At 38.5% G+C, this 18,342-nt stretch overlaps 1 protein-coding gene across 14 annotated transcripts in view; it reads left to right on the forward strand.

Moving 5' to 3' along the window:
• MARK3 (microtubule affinity regulating kinase 3) overlaps positions 1-18,342 on the forward strand; it is a 61,598-nt gene that overhangs the window by 19,987 nt on the left and 23,269 nt on the right. For 13 of the 14 annotated variants that reach the window (XM_015630515.3, XM_015630519.3, XM_015630517.3 and 10 more), the window contains 9 exons: positions 5,865-5,913; positions 6,620-6,685; positions 9,187-9,257; positions 14,418-14,474; positions 14,686-14,922; positions 15,018-15,137; positions 15,821-15,920; positions 16,149-16,261; positions 17,017-17,170. In XM_015630515.3, coding sequence (XP_015486001.1) covers positions 5,865-5,913; positions 6,620-6,685; positions 9,187-9,257; positions 14,418-14,474; positions 14,686-14,922; positions 15,018-15,137; positions 15,821-15,920; positions 16,149-16,261; positions 17,017-17,170 — 967 coding nt within the window. Of the gene's footprint in view, positions 1-774; positions 924-5,864; positions 5,914-6,619; positions 6,686-9,186; positions 9,258-14,417; positions 14,475-14,685; positions 14,923-15,017; positions 15,138-15,820; positions 15,921-16,148; positions 16,262-17,016; positions 17,171-18,342 lie in introns of all 14 variants that reach the window. The other variant, XM_033515380.1, reaches the window with a different exon arrangement.

Genomic DNA, 18,342 nt, shown 5'->3' on the forward strand with positions numbered 1-18,342 from the left:
TTGGTGGTTTCTGGGTAAGTAGGGTGAAAATAAAGTGTAAATTAGGTAATATGATGGATTAGATAAAGTTGATTTCTGTGGCAGATTGCAACTTGAAATACCTAAATAAAAATGGTTGAATGCTTGAAGCAGTTGAAAGTGAAACAAAAGCTGTGTGATAAAAAGGGGAAACATCAGGGTGTGGAAAGAATGGTCAGAGAGAAGAGGCCATGTTTTTAGTTAAAAACGTAAAATCATAGTCCTTCGTGTGGTGTTACCAGAGATTGGGCTCTACTGCCAGTTTGATCTCATATCAGGGTACAATGCAAACCTTTTACAGCTCAGAGGTGTTCAGTTGGTAAAGCCACAGATTGGAAGTGTGCATTATGGGCCTTTGATTACTGGGTTTCAGCCAGCTCAGTGTCCACTCATGGCTCCATCTCTGTTGTAATTTAATTTTTAATTACAATTTATAAAATTAGATTATGAAGAGTGATTTTTGTAGTATGATCTTGTGAACCACTGGATTTCTTAACTGTGAGTCTGAAAGAATAGTACCAAATAGCAGGCTAGATATCAGATCAAATTTATAGAGTGAAATTGATAATGTGCTCTCCCCTTTAAGCTTATTTGTTTGACGAGCACAGAAGAAATTTATCAAGATGAATCAGTTTTCAATTCAAAAACTGAAAGCAGTTTTATTAATATTAAATGCCTACTTGCCGTGGGAAGCAGAGTGAATGCACAACTTACTACTTGCCAGCTTTGCCTGACCAAGGCTTTTTATTTTGCAAGCCTTTGCCCCCTTCCCCCAGCACTGCCGGCAGTGCCGCAGCCTCGGTGCCTGTGGAGCCAACTGCACACGCGACCAGTGGATGCGGGGGAAGCTAACATGGAAGTGCTTCTGCTCTTGCACTTCTGGAGAGAGAGATAAAATATTTGAGGTATGGTGGGGAGGGAAGGACTGTGCCCAGAAGAGGGTGTGGTGTACAGCGTCTCAGCTGCGGTGTAGCTGCATGCCCGAGTCATCCTTAGGTGGGGAAACAAATGGTGATTAAAGGCTGCCAGTTCCGATTTCTTTGTGTTCCATCTTCCACATCGATACTTCAGCTGCCAGGAAGAAGTTAACCTTGTTAAGGACTTGCTTTGCCTTCTGGAGCAGTAATTCTTGGTATGCTCTCGCTGCAGCCCTGACAGCTCCATACTGATCCTCAGCAGCACAGCTCTTTGGAAGGGTCGGGTTTCTTGTCTGCTGCTGAGGAAGTTCTGTGGCAGCCACATGTAGCTACTCTTTACTGTTGTTTTAGGATCTAAATACTGCTCTGCTGCTCTTGCTTAGTGAAGAGGAAGCTGTAACTGGTATTTCCCTGCTTTGAAAAAAAGGGAATTCTTAGAGGTTTTTTCCCATGCTGGTGGTGTTAGTCATAATCACTGTTCTCCACAAATGGATTTGTGTACGCAGTTCCAGTGGATATTGGTATCACTGAAAACAAGTGCTGATGCTACAGAGTTCACTTCCTCCTAGACAAAAAATAAAATTGTTTGGTTTTTTTTTCCTTTTGAGTTAGCAATGCCATTATATGCAAGGGTTTTTTTAGCAAGCCCGTGTAATAGCACTAAATCACTTCTCATTTTCCTGTTTTAGAACTTGGCTCCTCAGCCAGATATTTTTGTTCATTATGTGCAGATGTTTTGCCACTTACTTGGGCAATACTTATTGTTAAAGCATTTAAGTGTTCTTAAACATCAATTTTAACATGGTTCATGTCCTTTCTGACCATGGGTCAATCAGTATTTTAAGAACTGCGAGAAAAGGATGAGAATTTAAAATGCTCAGGCTTTTCAGTTTGTAATGTCACTTTCTGTTTTCAAGTTGTGCTTAGTTTGGGGCAAACTTGTTTTGTGTAAAGGCATTTTGCTTGAGGCTCTTTATTAAATGTAGGGCATATTTCAGTGAGCAGTTTCCAGGAGAAGCCTAATACATAGGTCAGGCTTGAGCTGGCTTGGGAAAACATCCTGTGAAATGCCTCCTCCTTTAAGGGAGGAGGTGACCAGGAGAGGTTGGTGCTCTGCAGCTGGCACTGACTCACTTTTTAGTAAACTTTTTCAGTATTTTTGAATACAATAAATTGTTGGAGTCTTGTGATAGCTACTGCAGGAGCACTTCTAGTCTGTCCTTTGCTGTGTTCAAAGAGAGTTAGCCTAAAAGAACCAGCTTCCATTGCTGGTTCATTGGGGTTTTTTATTGAGCTTTTTGGCTCACAGCATTAATTAAATGGCATTCTTTTCCTGTATCTGACATGGCTTACACTCAAAGGACCAGACCACAACAAAGCTGAAAGCATTTGTTTGGCAGACTAAGGATGTTTGTCTTTGCCTCTACATTTGTAGAGCTCCTGTTGACGGAAAATGAGCTGTTCAACAAACTGGGAGTAGTTTTTAATCTCAGTATTAGAAATTAAACTGATGAGAACTGTTTTCAGTTGTCTGCCTTTATAGTTGCATTAAGTAAGTTCCTAAAACTAAAAAAATTATTTTCTGCATTGAGAACCTTTGTATTACATTTTCTAACATTACACCTTGTTCTGTGTTCCTGTGGGCAGGGAGCCTCAGAGGTGTGAGGTTTTATCATACCTGGCTGTTTGCAATGAATTTCATTGTGCAATGATAGTTACTACATCATTTCCTAGAAGCTGATGTACATAATATTTTGGGGGAATGAAATTTGTAAAACCTTTATCTGGAATACTTTGGGGAAGTTATATGATGTTTTATATTTTATTCCCCTATCAGAAATAAACTATAATATATATTATGATGTCAGACATTTGCAGATATCCCCATCTGTGTCAAAATGACATATAACAGATAAACTGACTAAAGGGTGCACAGTCTGAAGTGCATTTTATCTAACTAAAATTACAATTTGGTGGTGGTTGTACCCTATTCTCAAGTATTCTTATTTTTAATTTCCTCTGAGACAGAAATAGTCTGTTTTTTTAAAAGAGCTTGTTCCTAGTCACCCACTTGAACAAATGGCTCATAATTTAGAAGCTGCTTTTTGACATGCTTCATTTGGGTTATTAAAGCAGAGTAGTTGTTTTGTGGACCAGTGTTTTGGTGAGAGTCTGACCCAGAAGGCTTTACCTGGGTATTGGGGGTGGAAGATATCAGATATCAATGGAGAATGAATTAAGCAAACTCTATTCGAAATTGTAAAAACTGATGAGAGGTTTTCAGTTATATAAGCTGTGATTAAAATTATTAATGGAATATTCAGAATATATTATACACCAGTTTAGCTGAAATGAATGAAAAGCAAGAAAAAAATAGCTATAGATTCATTTGCTTTTAAATTCCTGATGATCAAGAGGGAGATGATGTAGTCTACCCTGTCTAATTACATATGAAAAAGCTTCAGAAATAACATAGTTTAAAAAAGAAAAGAAGGCAATTTTACCTCTCTAGAGGATAAAGAAAACGTGCGCGCGGAGGTTTTGAAACCATTTTGCGTGGCAAATAATTTACTTGATCAATCAATCGTGATTTAATTTAAGCAGCTTGTCATCTAGCAAAGTGTCAGGCACAGTCCTGGATAACAAGATAATTAAAAGCATTTGGAAAACTGTTTGTTTTTATTCTGTGTTCAGGTAGTGTGCCAATCCCAGCTGTGGCTGCAGCAGGGAGAAAGTCTCCTGGGCAGTGCAGTGAGGATTGCTCCCCAGATGTTGCCATTTGCAGAAATTTTGTGGTTCTGAAATACCAAAAAGCAGAGAATGCTTAGAACAACTGTTCTCCAAGTTGTGAATTTATCCTATTGATTTATTTAAAACACACCCCTTGCATTTTCTTTTATTAAAAATCACAAAGGCATAAGGATTTTGTTTAGTTGACTCTGTTGTTTTCTATTTGTTTCTAATGTTTCAACTTCTTTTTTTATTACAAAGTTTCACCTTTTCTTTGCTGTTATTGAGTAAATACACTTACAAGCTTTTTGAGTTACTAATATGTGTAGACATACCGAATTTCTTCACTTTATCTGAAATCTGACCTGAGCCAAATCTTCCAGTGGTAGTTTTTTTTCCTCCTTACTGTAATTAACAATGCTGTTATCCCTATCCCATATTTACAAAACTCTTGGGTTTTTTTTCCTATGTCTTCGTTCCCTTGGAGCTGTGGACTTCTATTCTGCTAAAGTCTCTGCACGAAGTTCAATATGATCTGTTAGGTTACTGATATTCCTATAGAAATTTGTGTTAGGTTTCTAATAAAACCTCTTGATTACTCCCATTTTTTCAAGCATGCTATTAGAAAATAATAGACACTGAAGAACATCAGCCCTCTGGAGTCTTAGGGTGGCATGGGCAAGCTGCAGAGGGAGAACAGCTACACACTTGGCTGCCATGTAGTGTAGTGCATAAAAAGACAATTCTTTGGTTTTCTGAATACGAGAGTATTTGTGCTTCAAGTTATTTTGCAATAATATTTTATCTTGGAACTGGTTTTAATTTGCTTTTTTAAAATTTTCTAAATTAATTAATCTTCTATTTACCAGCTTTGTTTAAAGCAATGCTTTATATTGCAATAGCACCACGTGTGGCACTTTTAGTATTACAGTTATGAATTTATGTATATCTTAAAATCGTCTTTTGCAGAAGAGTTTTGAGAAGTGAAAATAATTAACAACCATTCAGTCATGACTTTGCTTTAATTTCTGGTTTGTTAAATGTCACTCCATATTTTTATTCAGTTGCAGAAGGGCAGAGTTTGCTCTGTGTGACAGGCAAATTTGAAATGTTCAGAAATAGTTACTCAAGCAAAGCCTTCTTCACAGTATTGGCAGTAGGGGAGGGACAGACAGGACATGAAACATGACAATATCCTTACAGTCAGTACACTATCTCTGGATTTAGGAAAGGGGATATAATGTCATCCTTCAGCTTGAAATGGGCAGTTGTCCCTCACCACCATCCTGCTGGGGTGGGCTAGAGATGGAGTGCTTTTGTATGGGGGAGTTAAGTGTTTTGTGAGATTTTTCTGTTAAAAAATCCCTGTACCTTGTGTGTCAGTCAGGGTTGACACGAGTGCTTGCATAAAGGGAAGCAGCACGGTGGGGTCAGGAAAACACCGTTTGTGTTCTGCCCTATTAATTTTGGCAAGTACGTTCAGTGTACTGCACTGTCTGGGCAGGCTTGAGGCTGTGTCTGGAAGTGAGTCAGTGGAGCTGTGCTGGCAGACCCAGGACTAGATGCTGCTGTGCCTCAGTTTCCTTGCAGGAATGCTTCTGAAGGGTTGATGGCTGGCCTTTTCTTCCCTTCTCTCCTTAGAACTTGCTTCTTACTGGTGTAGTTGGATAACAAGATTTTTGCACAATGTGAACAACTGATTTTTCACCTGTGATCTGCTGTTGTAGCACAGTAATTCCTGGGCTTTAGAATCCAGAAGAATGCTGAATTCATACCAGTAACATACTGCAGTGGTCTTCCAAAGGTGCTCCAGTGGGGATTCACAAAAATTTGGAATTGTACTTTTTGTGAAGGGAGTGAAAGATGTGTGAGATGGTCAGAAGGAAGCTGCGTGGACTCACAATGGTCTTCTGATCCCAAAAGTCTGCAAACCTAGGGCTCAGGTCACTTCTTTCCTGAGCTGTCCAGAGTCCTTCATGGGTGTTTTCAGGTTTTTGAGGGTTGATTTGTTTAGGAGGGGTGTTAAGCAGACATTTAACTCTTCCCTTCCATAAGTGCTTATTTCATGAACATTGTTGAAATGCTAATAATGTTTGCCCTTTGTGTTTAAATGACTGTATCAAAGTCATCAGTCCTTAAGGAGAACGGCTGTTTGTTAGTGATTTCATTAACTTATTTCATATTTTATATTTATTTCAGCTCTTTAGAGAAGTAAGAATAATGAAGATCTTAAATCATCCAAATATAGGTACCTTGTTTCTTTCACATAATTTCTATCTCTGGAGAAATTATCACTTTTTCACTGTTAAGATTGTTGTGGCATGAGTTTAGAAGATTTAAAAGATTATTTTGCATTAGAGTGTGAATTTACTGTGAAATATTAAATAGTATTTCAGAATAGTGTGTTTAAAAAATAATAGTAAAATAAACATTTTGGTCCCTTTGCACCGAACTGCTATTTGCATAGCTAACTGACAGATTTGCTTTTTTTGAGTATAGTACTGATTTTTGACTGAATTCAGGCTCTCATTAAAAATTAGCATGTACACCAAAACCAAGAAGTGGTCAAGAATTTCTTGAAGTTTGTATATTTAAATGATGTGGTGCTCCTATGGGACTGTCAGTGACTGGTAACTGATTTGTCACTACGTGTCAGTTCAGTCCACATATGTGCCTGTTTCTGATTCTAAAATCTGTGCATGTTCTGCTTAGCTTAGTTATGTTCCCATGTAACAGAAGTAAAGTATTGTTTCTTGAGAATATGTTGATCTGTATGAGTTGACCAAATGTGTTACAGTATTCTCTGCATAAGAACATTCAACAGAAAAAGCTTCTTTAGAGTAAATCAAGTGGCAAGCAAACAGTTTGGGTATTTTTCTCACAGAATTCTGTGGTGGGTTAACATAATACTTCTGCAGCTAGTTAACTGATGACTAAATGTCTTTCTTTTCTAGTGAAGCTATTTGAAGTCATTGAAACTGAAAAAACTCTCTATTTAATAATGGAATATGCAAGTGGGGGTAAGTACCTCTTTGCTGCAGTGACACATGTAAGCAAATTGCCAAGTGAGAGAAAACACTTGGTTTCTTGAAAGTTTTGCTTTCTTTTTCAGCAAATATGTGTGTCAAGGTAGTGTAAAATATTAAGCAAAATCTTTAATATTCCCTGGTATTTGTTTGGTCAACATAAATAATAAATGTAATTTGTAAAACCAGCTTCTATAATTACTACAACTTATCAACATTTGCTTTTTTTTCACAACTCAAATTAATTGGGAATCTTCTCAGCCACTGATTCCTCAAGTAACAAATACTAATGTTCTCAATTTATTGTATTCAGTTCCCTACCTCTGGTGTCCTATTTTGTATAAGATATTTGGTAAGATCATGTTCAGATGAAACTTTTCTGTGTTTCTTTAGCTGTTGCTTTCAAAAGCATGAGCACTGCAACTTCTGTTTTTAGATGTTGATGACATCTTACATATCTTAATCACAGGCCTTCTACTGTCAAGGATTGTTAGACTTAGCCTTATGCCATTTTAGGAGGAGCTTAAATGCTCTTCCTGATTGTAGAGGGGATGGAAAAATGCACATCATGCAGTGTCAGATATTTTCACCAGAGCCAGAATTAAGGTATTCAGGCTTAAGATACTTCTTCCTGGCTAGAACTTAATATCACTCAGATTGTCAGTGTGACCCTTGAGCACCAGCATCTGGGAATCTCAAACAGTTGAAGCTTTTCTTTCAGTTTAGGAAGGAGACTTTTTTCTCTGAAAATCAGTGTTGAATTCAGACTCTTACATTAGATTATGTGAAGTTTAATTAATTGCAACAAATAAAGCAGGATTCTCTGTCTACCTGTGTTTTCTTCCAGCAGCATCCTAAATGCTCAGCCAAGATTTGCTTAAAAAGGAACAGAGTATTTTATTATACCATTAAAATATTGACTAGTACAGATGTTTGGGGAGACATCTCTGTGTTGTTTGATAGTACTAGATTTAAAAGTGAAGTCTTATTGCCATCTAGTGATTGGCTTCTAGGAGGTAGAAAGGCCAGTGGTTCTCTAAAAGAGTGAGGACCTTTTGTAGGGTGATAAGGGAGAGGTAAGTACCACACTGTACTTAATGTATATCAGAGGCCAAGAGCAGCACCTTTTGATGTGCCATGCTCTGCAAGACAGGAATGGCTTGTAATCACAGTGGCAGGCATCAGTTTCCCTATTTTCTCTGTATCAAGGTAGAGGTCATCATGATGAGCATGAACTCTAGCTGCAGGATGAAAGACATTATTTCTACAGCTGCAATGCTTCACATAAATTTGGGATAATTCTTTCCCTGTGCTGTCTTTTTCCCTGAATTATGAAGAAGTGTTCAGGTTTGCTGCTTCAAGGTTTTTAAGAAACAGCTGTGAAATACAGCTGAGAGAGTTAGATCTGAGTTTAGTATTAAAGAATACACTGCAGAGGGAAGACTATTTTATAGGAAGCCCTGACATTCCCTCAGATGGCTCAGTTTTTACTTCTCCTGCAGTGTGACTCCTTTTTTTTATTGCAATCTGGTGGAGTTGCATCTTTTAAAAAAATAAATATGATATTACTCAGCTCTTCCCTTGTGAGGTGGCTGTCTACAAAACCATGTTTCTTTGCTCAGTAGAGAATGTTTAAATATTTGAACCACTTCTGAAGTTTTTATGTTTTTTGCATACTAGTGAGGACTTTTAGAAACTGTTACTATTATGTTTGTAGTTCTTATGTTCATGACTGTTGGTTTTTAGTAAAGAAAATCTCCCATGCTTTCACTAACATGTCTGTGTTTCATGGGCCAGTGGCCTGCACCTAAAGCTCAAACATTGTAGTCTGTATTGACCTGCTCTAAAATGACTGCATTGATAAAAGAGAGGAAAAACTGAAACACAGTAGATCTTCAGTAATCTTTAGTTATATCCAGCCATACAACAGTGGGCTTGTTCAGTGTATTTAAAAGGTATGATGGTTGTGTGAGGGATTCTATCAGTGTGTCCTGCTGTGCTCATTCTTTTTGACCCTCCTTGGAACCTCTTCCAAGCTTATCTTGAAGCTAAGGTTTCAGATTTTGTTTAGAACCATTTTATACACATGTGCAAATTAAAATCTAGTGTTGGTATGATGGCATTTGCAAACATCATCAACTGTTCTCATATATGAAGCCTTTTTTTCTTTTCTGAAGCAAAAGAAACTCTTGTGAGAAAGTCTGTGAAGGGGTAGATGTCATATTTGTTTACAAAACAGAAGTATGCTGCTCAGTTTCTATCCTAAGTAATTGGAAGGAAATGGTTTCCTTTGTGTATATCCAGTCACTCATTATTCTCTTGTAAAAGAGGTGATGGTATAGTAAATTGCACAGCAGTTGTGCCTTGTTCTCTTGAGCTGCCCTGTAATCATAAACTTTGTGCAGTCATTCTGGTGAAGCTGTTGTGGGCAACTGCTGGAGAGGAATCTCCACATTCTGAAATTGGCATTAATATATCTTGTTATTGAATTGTAGGGGAGGTGTTTGACTATCTGGTTGCACATGGAAGAATGAAGGAAAAGGAGGCTAGAGCTAAATTTAGACAGGTATGTATAACATTCCTGTATGTCAGCTTTCCCCTCACCCCTGTTTTTAATGCTGAAACAAGTAAAACAGCTGTCCTTTGCATTTGACTTACAGCAGTGTTCAGCATGTTGTGGGCTTGTAGCTCTGAGTAAGAAAAAACTTAGGTCACAGCAGTACTTTGAAGGAGTCAGTAGTCTGTTCAGTGGTGCTGGTTTCCTTAGTGCTCAGTGCCAGGGTGTGCAGGAGTGCCAGAACACAGAGACTGCTTGGTTTGGAAGTGTATTCCATTCCAAAATGCATTTCCTCTGGGCTGATTTCATATGTCCTTAGCTCAGCAGGTCTGTAACATTTTGGAAGTTGTTCAAATGTAACAGGCTACAAACAGACCACTTTCAAAATGCAGATGGTGTGTGTGGTAGGGATCCATTCACTCTCATCTGCTTACATGAGAAGATATTGTTTAGTAATTCTAAAAAGTCACAGAAAAGTAATTTCTAGACTTGTTAGTTTAGTTTTCTTTATGATAAATAAGCTAGCCCTTCCAAGATGTTGGAAATTCATTGGTCTGCAAAAGGCATTTCCATTCTACAGTAAAGCAGTACTGAACACAACCAAATATTTTTGCATAACTAATTTAAATCCAAATGACTGCTCTTGTAGCATCTAGAGTTTCAGATCTGACCAGTCTTACACACTTGTTCTCTACTCTTGTGCTGAAATTTGTAAATGTCTATTCCCTTTGTTCACTTGGATAACCTCGGTAATGTTGTGAAAAATACTAAATGTCAAAATAATGCTCCAGCTTAATGACTCTTGAAAATAATGAGCAGGGACAAGAGTGGTTTTTTGAATGGTATGTAGGGGTTTTAAACTGCTGGATCGTGGCAGTGATGTATCAGTCAGTTTCCTTGTTGGAAGGGGAGGCTCTGATGGTTTCACTTCTTAACGTAGCCATACATAAAAGAAATGTGATGTAAGATATGAGACTACCAGGAACTAAATCAATGACTTTGTTTTCTCTCATCTTATTAAAGCTTGTATTTACCCTTTTTAATCTTTTTTGGGGAAAAAACCCACACCAAAACCACCACCACCAAACAAACCAAACCACCCAAAAGCAGCTGCAGACTTCCATCTCCACAGAAATCATTTGTGATTATTGGAGTTATGCAGCTTGACAGTAAGGAAAACTTCTCTTACTCTTCAGCAAAGTCTTACATGTCTTTTTAAAGCTGCTGCTTTCACTTTGATGTTCTGGTAGGTAGAGAGCTTTCCTTTGTGATTGAAGGTTTCTGGTTTATGCTTCTGTGCTGTGTTGGGAGTAGAAGTGGTAGGATGTGAAACAGTCATTCCCACTTGAGCCATCTCTTCTAAATCCCTGGCTGTTGCCTTTGTAATATCACTTGAAGAGCTTCAGAGTAACCTGAGAGGACTGACTGTTCTCTCTCAAATGTGAATATTGGAAACTTCTACTGCTAGACCCTCTGCTCTCAGTCCTCAATTTATTTCAACAGGAGCTATGTGGAAAAAGATCTTGCAGTAATTACATTAAAATTGCATGCTTCTTCAATAAATACCCATCTTTTTCTAACAGTTTTACTCCCCTTCAAGTGAAAGCTTACAGAAACAGATCAAACATGTTTTACAGGTACACTTAGTGCTTAATCTTATGGGATAATTTGGGTAGTACAGGATATATGTAGCTTCATTTTCAAAAAGAAATGTAGAGGAAAAGATTTTAAGAGGGAGTTACCTGCTGAGCTGGGTATTTGACCCATCAAGAATTGAGTTTATGTACTCTCAGCCTGATGATTTTGTTATTTTTGTTTTTTATTTCAGTAGAATAAATGCTGCTTATAAAGATATATAGATGGCCTCACTTGTATGCACTGGAATACGCTTTTCAGTTTTTTCTTGCAAGTCTTCTGGTGCAGACAGCTGTGCTCTGTCCTCCCCCAGCAGCTGATTTCCTGGCTGCTGAGCTCATCCAGTTTTAGAGGACCTTGATCTCAAAGAAAGGGGGTTCTTGAAAGCTTCAAAAGCCTCAGTTACTGGGAAAAAAAGAGAGAACCCTAGAAATAAGCAGAGGAGAGAAACCGTAGCACAAGCTGATTGGGCTTTGCTAGAGAGGAAAGCATTTGTGCTGGATGAAAGTCAGGTAACTTTGATGAGAGCTTGGCAATTTATTAGATACTAAAGCTCAGGCTGAGGGACAGTGTCAAAGGAAACAAGGCAACTAGATCTTGCTGGGTTCACAGGTTATAAAACTATTCATTTCACCTTACTGTAGTCCTGGATAGCTTTGTATAGCTTTTGGTCATTGTTGGAGGAAGAATGCACTCTGCAGACCTTTTATCTGATGCAATGCAGCTGTTCTCTGTTAGATAGAGACTTATGACATAATAGTCTTTTTTTTTTTAAATTTGTTAATTGTTTTAGCAAACAGTGGCTCCTTCTAAACTGAAAAAAACAGTTGTGCGATGATATTGAGATTACTTCTTAGAATAGGTTGTATGATATCTTATTTTCAGATCACGTTTCTTCTTTCAGTAGATGTGATTTCTGGATCAAACACTTGTTTTGTCTGAGGAGACACTTCCTCTCTAGCAGGCAAAGAGCAGAATTTGGTAATTCTCCCTTCTTTGCTTGTTAAAGATAAAAAGGAACAATTTTTAGTCCATTTTGTTAAACATATGTAAGGTTTTTAGCAGGGAAATAGAATGTAAAAGACAGTAATCATATAATTCCAGTTGCACTTGACAAGGAGCACAGGAGAAGGTACAAAGTCTAAAAATACAACTGTGCTATACAGTTCTCCATTTCAGACTCCTTTTGTGTAGCCATGTGTGAGAAATTCAAATTGAGAATGTTTTGCATTCTTAATGTCACCTTATTCTTCTTCCCCATTACAGACTTCCAGGCAGTTCTGGTTCAGTTTCATCCTTTTTCCACAGAAAAATCTGATGCAGAGCAGCAAGTCTCCTTAAATTTGTGTGTATTATTTCCCTCTCTTTTCTACAAGAAAAAAAAATCTGGCCTTTTTCAGGCTTCTCACTGTTTCCCTGCTGAAGCAGTTTAGAATTCTTAATGCTAGTAGATGTTAGGACAGACCTTAGGAAATTATAAAATCCACAAAATGCAAAATCTTATTGGTGTGTTCCAGTAAAGCAACAGAATGCTCTTAGCAGTGTGGAAGGGGCCTTGAGAGGTCATTTAACCTTTTGTCATTTAATCCTTTTAGAGAATGGTTCTTCTACCTAGAGAGAACTTCTTCAAAACCTCTATCTATACAGATTTTTAAAGTCACTCTTTAGAAAAGTTTTTCAATGCTCCAATTATTACTTCTAGAAAAAAGCTCAGATACTTTTTCCCCTCTTCACCTGCCAAATGTCAGATAATTCCTCACACAAGAAGATTAGGAAGCGAGGGAGCTGTCAGTGGAAACAGTGATGGAAGATGGAAGACAAGGGTTTCAGTCTGGTGCAGCCTTGCTTTGTGCTATTTTTCATTCAGTTATGACTTCTACTCTTCAATTATTAATGTCCTACACATTGCATTATTTCACTTCATGTGGATTGGACTCACTTCTCAGTCTCTGTGCCATCCTGTTGCAATGCAGAGGAGTTCAAAAGCATTTCCAGAGGAAACTACTGATTGATCATCTGCTCGACCTTCTGCTCTTAGGCAGTCACAACAAAGCAGTTCAGGAATGAGTGGTAATAGTGCTGTGTCTCTGCAATCCTGAATAAAGCCTGAGGTGTTTGTCATGCTGTCAGCATTGGAAGCCCCTGCTGAGTGAGCTTGTGACTGGCACTGAGGTAATGGTAGCAGAGAGAAAAGGAAGGGAAACCAAAAGGATGGGACAAGTGGTTGGCATGGGAGCACTTTGGCAGTTTCAGTAACTGTAAAAAGCTGAACTTGGAGTCTGAAAGAGGGAGCCAGTACATAAAGGAAAAAGCAAAACCAGACTGAAGGTGTAGGGAATGGAAATAGAGCTTTCCACCATCTGCTTGGTTTCTAAGGTGACGTTTTGCATCTGAGTGATTCAGTATTACAGGGCACAAAGATCACTTTTGTGCTTAAGTTTCAAATAGAAAGTCTACTGGGGCATCAGTTACTTGACCTACCAAGAACCTTCCAATACATTTCATGTGCTCTAAATGCTGAGGGAGAAAACCTTTGCACCTTACCAGTACAGGAAGATCCTTGCACTAAACTTGTGATCTGATCTTGAGTTATTTTCTTGTAACAGTAATGCTACCTCATCTTTCTGCTGGGGAAGTATTCTTACTGTTGAATGAAGACTGAAAATACATTTATTTAAATGCGGTTACTATTTTTATGTGCAGTTCACTTATTTTAAGAAGCCATGACATATGCCTCAATTCTGACCATGCATGCATGACAAAATTAATCTGACTGCATTTCTTGTCATGTAATAATAATGCTTTATCCAGCTTTTCCATACATGTGAAGTTCTGCAGCAATGCTTATGAGTGTAAGAAGCAATGTACTATGGCACTGCACTGTGTAAATAGCTTATATGGTTTGCTATATAAAGCAGGAAAACTTCATGATATTTGGAAATTACGATGGAAGAAATGATTCCATTACGCTTGAGAGACATAAGAGAGATTTTCCATTGAGTTTGCTATGGTATACAAAATACACTAACCCATATGCACTTAGACAGCAGATCTCTGTCAGATGCATAGTTGTTTCTCATTGCATAAATTTTAACAAACAGGCTGTTTCCCAGTAGTTTCTCAAGTAATCAAAGCCCATTTCTTACCCTTTTCTCTCCAGCGTGGCATGAAAAATCACCTTTGGAGAGGGCCTGGAAAACCTCAGTCTAGGGGGAAAGCTTTTATAGCTGTATACAGTATTGGAATGGAAATACTTCAGTAACCTTTCTGAAAGTCATTGCTTCTACTGGTCTATAATTAGCCCCACAGGAAAAACAAAATCCTCGCTCAAGTATAGGAGAAAGCAAATAGATCAAATAACATCAAAGTTATTCAGCAGCTTTTTCCCAAATATACTGGTCACTGTAGGAGTTGGTTATGTAGCTCTGACTGGATAATTTCATGTCGACTTCCGTAATAAATGTTGAAATCTTTGATTAAAGCTCCTGCTTCTTTGAGATGTCACTTACATAATTTGGCTTGTTTTCTATCCAGATAGTATCTGCAGTGCAGTATTGCCATCAAAAGCATATTGTTCATAGAGATCTCAAGGTGAGTAGGAAAAAGTGTGTGCAGTGTATGTGTGTCAGTGTCTGTATGTGTGGATGCAACTTTTATTGTTTATAAAATACAGCTTATACTGAGCTTTGTGTTTTATTTATTTATTTACACATGTTATAGCAAGTTTTGATAAATATTTGCAACCAATAGCATTCTAAATCAAGTATTTTATTCATTTCACAAACCATTCTTTCTCTTCCAGGCTGAAAATCTATTGCTAGATGCAGATATGAACATTAAAATAGCTGACTTTGGTTTTAGCAATGAGTTTACAGTTGGAAATAAACTGGACACCTTTTGTGGCAGCCCACCATATGCTGCTCCAGAGCTCTTTCAAGGGAAGAAGTATGACGGACCTGAAGTAGATGTTTGGAGTTTAGGTGTTATTCTTTATACTCTTGTGAGTGGATCTCTTCCCTTCGATGGACAGAACTTAAAGGTAGCTTTTTGTAGACTGTGTTAGCCATATTTTATCTAATATTTTAAGTGACTTGCTGCTTACAACTTACTGTCTGTTCTTGTTCTCTTACCAAGGAACTTAGAGAAAGAGTGCTAAGGGGAAAATACAGGATTCCTTTCTACATGTCCACAGACTGTGAAAACCTCCTCAAACGTTTCCTGGTGCTAAACCCAACAAAAAGAGGCACTCTAGAGGTAATTGCACAAATGAGGTTCATCAGAAAGCTCCATATATTTTGCAAACTGCATTTTTGAGCTGTAACTTATTATTTCCATACTGTTCCTGTGCATATTTGGAGTGGGCTTTTGAGGTGGGATTGTTGATGAAAGCACATGACTCTTCAAAGGTACTATTTACTGGGGTTGTAACACTCCTGACTCCAGTTACTTTCAAAATCAATGTGTCACTTTCTGTGTCATATAACTTTTCTTGGTGGTTAGCTTGTGGATTCCTGCATTAATGGATGATCCACCATTGTTTTCCACATTTCAAGTTGTGAACTGGAGGTATTGGCTGCTGTAGTTGTCTTTTGTACCATCCTGAAGGAGGAAAGACCAAAACAGGGCTTCCATGGACTTATTTGGTGGAGCTTGGAATTCCAAGACATGTCAAAGTTGTCACGCTGCTCCTGGTCAGCGTTGCAGGCTTTTGGCTCTCAGCTGTGAGCTGGAATGCAGCTGACTGGGGAGAAACTTGGCTTGATGTGCATAGTTGGTTCTCCTCATTGGGCCAAAGCAATAGGTGCTGGAAATGTTCTGGAAAATAAAAACTAGGAAAGACATTAGTGTTTGTTGCATAAAGAAGTTGTTCTTCCCACAGCTGATTTTCTTTGCTGTTAAATGTACTGTACTAACAAATTTTTTATTTTTTTTCATAGCAAATCATGAAGGACAGGTGGATCAATGCAGGGCATGAGGAGGATGAACTTAAACCTTTTGTTGAACCAGAACTAGACATCTCGGACCAGAAAAGAATAGGTAATTGAGTACTTTCCAGAGTAGGACACTGCTTGATGCAAACTACCACCACTCTGTATTTGTTTAACATTTGGAAAAAGTAACTAATCCTTTAAAACTAATACTTGATCAGGTTTATGTTCTCAAATTCTGTTTTAATTCTTTAAATGTTCCATCCTTTCTCTTTAACACTCATCCAGCCTGAACATCAGAGTTTCAGTTACTTACAGAATGTCTGCTTGGTTTTAGATATTATGGTAGGAATGGGATATTCTCAAGAAGAAATTCGAGAATCTCTTAGTAAAATGAAGTATGATGAAATCACAGCTACATACTTACTGCTAGGAAGGAAGTCATCAGAGGTAAGTACCATGCTTAAAACTGCAAAGAAGGAAATCAGAAAGTGTCCTTAGCAGAGTTAGGAGCAAAAATTAAGTCAGTTACTTAGGCATTACATTCCTCCACAAAAATCCTTTGCACTTGAAGTCATGTTGTTCTGTGCATCAGCAGTCCAAATTAATCAGATTTTTTCTCACCTGATTTTAAACTCTTGCCTTCAGACTCTCCAGAACTGCTGTGTTTGCTCAGCAGCTCCTCTGAAAGATTTTGTATGCAGTTACTGTCCTGGCTAGTCTAGGAGCTCAGGTTTGAGTGTGCCAGCTGTAACTACTTTAAGAGAACCAAGGAGCAGGACTGAACAACCTGAAAAAGTTCTTGCATTGTAGATTACCTTTCAATATGATGCTGAGAGGGCTCAGCATCAGTAAGATGCTCTTGGTTCCTTTCCTGGAGGAGTTGGTGTGGTGGCCTCTACAAAGTCTATCCACTCTTCCTTTTAAAATGTTGGAGAACTCTGAGGGGAGAGTTCTGAAAGGACAAATGGATTTTCTTTACTTATTATCCTTTGAGGAGCTGTAAATTCTGCTGAGTTTTACCTAAGACAGTTGTGCAACGCTCTTAAAGAAGGGGGGACCTCTAAGCAACTGCCCATGCCATCACTTATCTCCCATGTAGCAGAGCCATCTTCCACCTCCCTGTTCCTGCTCCCAGAATGCGGGGGAAATTTTCATTTATTTTGTCTGAACTCCTTGTTTTAATGCTCTCGTTTGTATTGTAGTTGGATGCAAGTGATTCAAGCTCCAGCAGCAATCTTTCACTTGCCAAAGTTAGGCCAAGTAGTGATCTTAATAATAGCACTGGACAATCTCCTCATCACAAAGTTCAGAGAAGCATATCTTCTAGCCAGAAACAGCGGCGGTACAGTGATCACGGTGAGCATTTCTCATTTTCAGTGTTGGAGAGTACAGTGACTTCCAGTTCTCCTCGGTTTCTGCATTTGCCTCCATCCCCCAAGTGTAAGGAGGATGACAACAGCACAGTTCACAGCATGGTGGTTAAATATTTCAGTAAATAACTGATTTTTTTTAATTGGTTTTGTTATAAAGCCTTCAAAAGAGCTTTTAGACAACACTGAATACACCAACTTCTCTTGTTCTGCCTTGTGTTGTCCCTTACATTCCTGACTGTGCTGGCAAAGTCTTGTTACACAAATTGAAGAGAATGTTGCAACCCCCTTTTTCATGAAAAGCACAGCACTCCTCCCCCATGCTCTTGTATGTCTGTTCAGCTTTTGTTTTCTTTTGACACTAGTAGGTCAGCTTGTGTCTAAAACTTGAAGAAATGTCAGTTTGCCAATATTTCTGGTTTCCTGTTTCCTGAGGGTAGTGTCACTTGGTTGTCCTGCAGGAATTCAATTTCTAAAGAACAATGACTCTGACAAACTTATAACTCTTCTGCTTAATGCGAGTGCAGTATCGTATATTAGGATTTTCTAAATGTCTTAAACATCCTCCTGCCCAGACACTTAACTCATGAAAGGAATCCCGGTTTAGGCCTACACTCTCTGCATTCAGAGGTTGCTTTCCTTGGGGAGTCTTCTGGGATGACAATTACTGGTGGTTTTGGTACTTGTAAAACATGTTTGAGCTACCTATTCTATGTTTATGTACTTACATGTATTCTTTGTGTATATACATACATACACTTTTTGAGTAATTCTTATTAAAACGTTTAGCTAAAATGTTGGTGTAACTTGATGTATCCTCTTCAGAGGTATGAGATGTCAAAAAACAATCCTGACACATCCCACTGACCTTAGCCAGTGTCCAAGAGGCTGTTAAAGCAAGAGGAAGCTTGGCACTTTTGAAAAGCCTTCCTCATTCTCAGGTGTTGGGAGCAGTTGTCTGTTCCTGGCACACGTGGGGAGGCTGGTGTGAACTGCTGCCACTTCTGGCCCTTGCAGGAGCACAGCCCAAGAGCCATCAGTGCTGCTGGTGCCCCAGGGTTGTGTCACCAGCTGCCTCTCTTCGGAAATTGGCTCAAACAATGTATGGCAGCACTGGGCTAATGAGGGATGGTCTGGTTTGAATGAGTCAGTTACTTG

The sequence above is a fragment of the Parus major genome, chromosome 5, assembly GCF_001522545.3.
Source record: "Parus major isolate Abel chromosome 5, Parus_major1.1, whole genome shotgun sequence".
NCBI lineage: Eukaryota > Metazoa > Chordata > Aves > Passeriformes > Paridae > Parus > Parus major.